General features: G+C 33.0%; 1 protein-coding gene across 2 annotated transcripts; it reads right to left on the bottom strand.

Annotated features, from left to right (window-relative positions):
- Window positions 1-1230: 1230 nt before the first annotated feature.
- Window positions 1231-5524, bottom strand: LOC105788540 (mediator of RNA polymerase II transcription subunit 4). Of its 2 annotated transcripts, none has more exons than XM_012615483.2 (7): window positions 5375-5524; window positions 3788-3900; window positions 3430-3491; window positions 3147-3249; window positions 2924-3000; window positions 2774-2835; window positions 1231-2682 (listed from the first exon to the last, which is right to left on the bottom strand). In XM_012615483.2, exons 2-7 carry the CDS (start codon window positions 3866-3868, stop codon window positions 1592-1594), a joined length of 1476 nt encoding a protein of 491 aa, XP_012470937.1. In that variant the 5' UTR covers window positions 3869-3900; window positions 5375-5524; the 3' UTR covers window positions 1231-1591. The 2 variants fall into 2 exon arrangements, with proteins under 2 accessions (XP_012470937.1, XP_012470938.1); XM_012615484.2 differs by having other exon boundaries at window positions 3788-3927; window positions 5375-5523.
- Between the last annotated feature and the right edge of the window lie 1511 nt (window positions 5525-7035).

The raw sequence follows: 7035 nt of genomic DNA on the forward strand, positions 1-7035 counted from the left end.
ATTTTGAATCCAAGTTTTATTTACACCAATGTTGTAACAATCGCAAATGGTCAAATTTGTCAAATTCTGATTCTCAATCTAATCGTAATAGTTCAATCATTACAAATTAAAATTTTAATCTTTTTTAAAATCATAAAAATTAAAAAAATAAGAAAATAAATAAAAAATTATAAAAAAAACTAAATATTTAAGCTAACTTGATTCCAATTAAAGTTAGACCACCGATTCTTATCAATCCAATTTAATTTTGATACAACACATGAACAAATTACTACCCGCTACCCTTATTCCAACAACAAATATTTAAGTACAACAAAAACTTAAAAGTGTTTGATCCAACTTTTCTTTTTTACAAATTAATGAAAATATTAGTTGAAATTTAAAAATAACATATATATATATATATATATATATATATATATATATTTATCTTTACAAAGTTAATTAACTATAAATAAATAAGTAATTTTAACTTATATTGACCCGCATGTATTATTATTTGTGATACACAATTCTTTTATTTTACAAGTAAAATTAAAAATTAAGATATTATTATGGGATATTATCTTTTATAATTATATTATATGATATTATTACGGATATTTGATTCCTACGTATAAATATATATACCCTTGAGACTATCAACCCTATTCTTGTCATATATCCTGTTTATTTGATTTTTATTTTTATATGTTATCATTAGAGTAAAAATACTCCACAAACAAATTTAGGATGATGTCAATTGTTTTAAATATAATTAAATAATTAAAAGACACTTGGCATCATCTTGTGGATGGATAGAATAATTATTTTTTAAGAAAATATTTGATATACCATTGAAATTTAAAAATCCCACAAGGAATTGGTGTGTATATATATATGTATATAAAATAAACTATGAAGTGTGGCCTAAATTTTTTTTTCTTTTTTTTCTTGGGTTAATGCTCAAATGTTGAGAAGATTCTATCTTTTCTATTAATAAAAGTATGTTAAATGAAATAAAAGAAAAAGTAACAGGAATTTCGATCAAATATGCCCCCAGTCAAAGGAGCTTAACTAGAAAGGGTCTAAAACTAGTACAAAAACCTTGCTTAGGTTAGTGGAGAATCAATCATGTTCAAGTACATATCTTACTACTACACCAGGTGCAATTGCAAATCCCCCTATAATTTTTAACTAACTTCACACACAGTTTCCTTCAATGAAAGAATGATCATCTCTATCATGCAATTACCAAGTTATGACAACTTTCATATATTTATGTATACCTCTTTATTCAAATGGCATACCAATAATACAGTGACACGTCTAGCAGTTTTATATATACCACTAATTAGTTCCTCTAGTGGGAAATCAATGAATTCCTAACGAAGAATGATGCTTCAAAGAATTCATTATCTATTTCTTTACCAGGACACAGAATGTTAGTGTAAAACAAAGCCTAGTACCTTCTCATTTTCTACTCAGTTAAGTGAAAAGAAACGATAGCAAAAAGGTAAATGATCGAAACTCGAGTTCGATTTCATTTCTCAACATAAGAGTTATAAGTTGCAAGTACGCTTACTTCCAAGAATTTCAGACCACCAGTTCATCAATCTTCATCATCAGAGCTTCCATCATCACTACTATAATCACTGCTATCATCATCTGGATCAAGAATGTCGAGCTCAACGTGTCGCACCTGAATTGGCTCAGGTTGCTTATGTAACCCTGGAGGTGGAACAGGCCGCATGTTCGGCCCTTCCATCCTAGGTATAGACAAGGAGTCCAATGGAGGTAGTGGTACTGGGTCCCCAGGCTTCCATCCTGGTGGTGGCACTGGCAAGTTGGCTGGCAACTCCACCGGCATATTGGGTTTCCAGCCTGCTGGAACTGTAAAATTTGGTGGAAGCAAGCCCTGAAGGGCAGCCAAATTAGCCAGCGGATTGGTATCTGCAGGCTGTGCAGGCGGTGGCTCAATGATAGCCTCGACAGTTTTCTCCTTAGTCTCGGCTGTCTTAGGTAAACCAACATCGAGATCAGCAAAGTTATAAAGCTGAGAAGCACGCATCTGCTCCTCCTGTGGTGCAGGGGGGAGCGCCCCACGAAGCGGTGCTTGTCCGGCACCAAACTCAGGAGGTGCAAAAGTAGTGTAACTAATCCGATGTGCATAGGACAAAATATCTGACAAATTTAAACGAGATACAACTGTAGTGGTACAAGAATCACCATCAGCAGCAGCAGCATCCTTCACACCATTATCCTCCAATTTCAACCTCTTCGGCTTCCGATAACTGGAATAATCATCAACTAGAACATCGAGAACCTGCTCCGCCTCCTTAAGTTTATTAGCAAAAGCAAGGACTGCACCATCTTTAAACCTAATTTCCCTGGCAATCTTCTGCTTAGCATCTTGAAGGTCCAGGATTTCTTGGAGCTGGCCTACCGCTTCGAAGAGCTGGGTTTGGAGGGAAGCAAACAACGAGATGACTTCTTTAGTGGAAGTAGGGGTAGATTCAAGTGGAGGAGGAGGCATTGATTGCATCTGTGAAGAAAGGAAAGAAGGCTGAGACACACGAAAAGCCGAAACCCAAATGGCTCGATTCGGGGAAACTTCAAAGAGCTTAGAAGCTAAGGACGCCATTTGGAGGAGCAGGGATTGAGCTCGAGGGCTGAGATCACCAACAAAAGTGTTGTGATGACCTGAATGCCAAAGTAGAAATAGCATAAGTTGTTGATGAAATACATAGATATAATACAACTGGGTAGAACCCACAGGTGCACATCTACGAACCTGATGTATCCTCCCTCTGGCTGCTAGCATATGCCCAATTAACTTTAATAGGTTGCCCAAATCTGCAAAGAATGCCATATGTTAAAAGTATAGGACAAGGGAAAAGGCAAATATAAGTCCATTCTACTAAGAGTTCATATTATTACTTACAGCTGCCTTCCATTAAGAGTGACAATAGCAAGGGCAGCTGATCTGCGATCAAAGTAGTCCACAAAACCATAGGTTGCCTGCGTTAAAAGCAAATAACAACAAGCCCATTCTATTAGCAATGATACAAGCAAGAACCAAGAACCCCCCAAAAATGCAAATAACAAGTTGATCAAACCCTGAATATCAAATTAAAACTGGGAAAACAACGCATCAAAAAGATGACCTTATCTTTCTTAACAAGTTTGCATCCTTCAATAGGACCAGTACTCAAGAAAACTTCTTGCAGAAAGGGTTCCGTGACCTGAGGGTGAATATTTGCTACGTATCTGCAAATTTAAGATTAAGTAAATGATAAAAAATTAACCATGAAACAGGACATAAACAGAAAAATTAAGACTAAGATTTTTTACTACATATACATGCAAAAGCTTCACCAAAAGATACAATATGAATTAATGGCCAAAGGTGATAATTTTCTTTTAAAGAATGAACTAAGCAAAACTCACACACTACGGCAAGTAGATGCATCAAAGCCAGGAGGAAGATTTCCACTCGAGATAGGCTCTATCTGCATATTTTAAATTAAAAAAAATTAAAGGTAAAAACAGGACAGTTTTTCAAACCAATTTAGGCTTTTAGTATCAAGCAAATTTTCTATTTTGCTCGTATAATTTCCACAGAAACCAGAAAATCATCTGAGGAAAGAAAGCTCCAAAGATTTCACTAATTAATACTAGCAAGCAAACAAATTGGAAGACGAAATATATGAATTTAACAACCCCAAGTGGAATGAGAAAGGAATGAAATTCAATAACAGAAACTGAAAACCTCAATTGAAGGAGAAACACAGAGAAGTAAAAGAACCTGAGGACTACCCATGAGACTGGGATTTGGGTACACCTGTTGCATCAGAGCATGTTGCTGCTTTAGCCTTTGCTGTTGCATCTTCTTTCAGTTTAATTAATAATGTGAAGATACTGCCAAAAGCTCTAGGGTTAGGATTGCTGGAGAAATTGAAAAAGAAGATGACCATGAGGAGAAAAAAGGAAAATAAACAAAATTAAATGCCAAAAAAAAAGAGAGAAAAAATTTGCAAAAGTAAAAGGAAACCAATGAATCCCTCGAAAGGGATCACTAAAATATTATGAGTTGAAACTTGAAAGGTAAAGATAAAAGAAGACTGAGCAAAGACACGAAGTTCTCTTGATTTTATAGTACCTTTTTTAATTGGGTTTAGCCCGACCCGACCCGCATTAAAATTTAGCTTTAGTTGCTTACTAAATTACATTAGTTGATAGTTGGAAATGGATGGTAACAAGCAATAATTGAAAAAAGAAGAAGAAAGAAACACCTTGAAAATAAAGAGGAAAGAAAGAAACAAAAGATGTAAGAGATGGTGGGTCATAATTGAAGGTACTAAAAAGGAAAAGGAACCAGCAATCTCAAATTTTTTCCACATAAAGAAACAAAATCAAACATTTATAATCTTAAATGCCCAAATTTAAAGTGCAAAAAAAGAATTAAAACTTTAAGTTGCCCCAAATGTAATAAAAGATAATAAAAAAACAATTATCAGTTCTTATTTCAGAATACAACTTATCATGTGCTTATTATGCTTTCTCCTATAGCTCGACTATCTTCCTTCGACATTGCGTCCTTCGGGTTCTTTTTAATGCTAACAATCAATCTAGCTGACATGGTTTGGTTTAAGGGTAAATAATTTGAGTCTTGAGAACTAGGATCAATCCCATTCTGACCCTTAACAATTACCCATTTTTCTAAAAACTTAAATCACGTGTAAATTAGTATGAATCTCCAACACCCTACATCAATGGAAAAAAAAAGTTCATAGCTTTCTAATCCATGGATTACTCCTATTCTAGGGCTAAATAGTTAACTCGAGTAAAGTTGAAGAACCTTTAAATAACTGGGAATTCAAGCTCTTGAGACACTTCAACACTGAATTCAAAACTTAAAATCCATGTATCTCTCATTCAAAGAATAGACCAAAGAAAAAATCTTTAACAATGAATCCAATATAAGATAAAACATTAAAAAAACAAAACGATGCATTAAGTGATTGAAGAACGAAAAGAACTCACCGATTAATCTATAAATTAAAGAAGCAAAAACCCAAAAAGGAAATTTGATTTACTGACAGCTTCGAGGACAGGTAGGATTTAATATAGAAGAAATTGGAAAAAAACATAGTTTCTCTTGAATTGCAGGGACTAGGTTTCTATTGTATTGTCTCATTAACCGCGTTCGAGCGGTTTTTTCCGGGTTATGGGCCTTTTTTATTTTTTCTATTAAAGGGTGATCTGCAAAAATAGAGTGCCTAACAGCCTATGGAACGATGATGGTGGTGACCGGAGGAAAAATTGGTGGTATTTTCTTTGTTACTGTTAGGGATTTAGAAAAAAAAACCGTCCATAGAAGCCATGGAGATACCTGGAATTGGATGAGATTGACCGGCCGCACAACGGGACGGCGACGGCTGAAGGCTGGAGCGGAGAAGGCGTTGGCAGTGGTGAACTCCGGCGACAGAGGAAGCAGCAGCTTGGCCGGAACGAAGACAGTGTCTTGGTGGAAGAACGAGCGGGACAACGCAACGGTGATGGGCGCCGGCTACAGAGGAAGCGGGAGACGGAGAGGAGCCTGCTATCGACGGGCAGCGGCACTTAGGGATTTTCTTTTAGGAACTGATTTGGGAAAAAGGGGAGGGGAGGTCACTGGTCAGTATAATTAAAAAAATTAATAAAAAATTCGGGCCGGTCCCGAAAAAATCTTACCCGAGGCGGTGGAGAGTGGCGGTTCTGGAAACGGTGAGAGCCATGGTTGGCGTTTAGGGTTGGGGCGGTGGAGAGAATCTAGGGACACTGCTACAAAGAAGAAGGAAATGTAGAAGCCTTGTCTCAACTTTAACGTTGCTGTTAACAATTTTTAACAAATTCAAATCTTGTAATAAATATCCAGCGGTCGTGCAATTTTATTTTATATATTAAGGAAATGAAATATTCCATTACTTTTTGTTAATAAACTTCATTCCTACTTTAAAATTTTTAAATTAATAATCCGTTTGGACCGGCGATAAGATTAACTCGATTTAGATTAATAAATAGTGATATAATGAGATTAATTATCATAACAATGATATTTAAGTATTATATCGGTGAAATTAAAATTATCGATAAGATATGTGTTTGAATTTAAATGCAACTATAACGATGCTTTGTGAATGGAAAATGATTATTATAGACATTAAATTAAAATGTATATAAAATAAATGATTAAAACTATTATAAATTATATTTAAATTAAAAATAAAATATAAAATATAACTATATGTATGCTAAACTATAATTTTAATTTGTAATTTATATTAAAAATGAAATTATTAAAATATTTATATTATATTAAAATTATAACATAATATCTTAAGTATTGTTTGATAAAATGAAAAAAAGTATTGAAATTTTAACTTTATAAAATTATTTCATATATTATTTAAAATTAATTATTGAATATAATTGTTTAATAAATATATATTTTAAATTATAAAAATATATATTCACATTTTATCCTTAATTTTTAAACATTTCACTTCTTCTAAACAAAAATCAAATATTAACCATAAAATTTTTACAAGATAATATAATATTAAAATTAATTAATTGAAAATATTGATAAATAGATTTTATCTTCTTATTATTTTCTACACTTTTTATAAAAAAATTCTAACAGTTAATTTAATTTTTTTCATAGTCAATCAAATAAGGCTTACATTAAAATTAAAATTATATTAAAAATAAAATAAGTAATAGAGAAAAGTGGAAGAAGGTAAAAAAAAGTAATTAGCACTTTGGGTTTTTTAGGTTCCTGTACATTGCGATAGAAATTTGAATTGTAAAGCATTCTAGACTTGAAATGATACCGATTGATCCAAAGGCGCACTAAATTCATTATTATAAATTTAAAATCCTTTGTAGTTTTACTAACATTAACTTATGATATAAAAATCATATGTTAATACTATCGGTTGCAATTTACGCAACATGTAAATTGTCATATTTGTTGACATATTTTAATTGAAAGTTATGTTTAATGTCTTA

The sequence above is a fragment of the Gossypium raimondii genome, chromosome 2 (assembly GCF_025698545.1).
Source record: "Gossypium raimondii isolate GPD5lz chromosome 2, ASM2569854v1, whole genome shotgun sequence".
Lineage (NCBI taxonomy): Eukaryota > Viridiplantae > Streptophyta > Magnoliopsida > Malvales > Malvaceae > Gossypium > Gossypium raimondii.

Excerpts from the sequence above, each read along its gene's own strand:
- LOC105788540 (XM_012615483.2), bottom strand. The coding sequence starts at position 3,868 with ATGCAACAGCAAAGGCTAAAGCAGCAACATGCTCTGATGCAACAGGTG. Across the intron at positions 2,836-2,923 it reads ACTCTTAATGGAAGGCAGCT|ATTTGGGCAACCTATTAAAG; the intron begins GTAAGTAATAAT and ends CATTCTTTGCAG. Across the intron at positions 2,683-2,773 it reads CCAGAGGGAGGATACATCAG|GTCATCACAACACTTTTGTT; the intron begins GTTCGTAGATGT and ends TTTGGCATTCAG.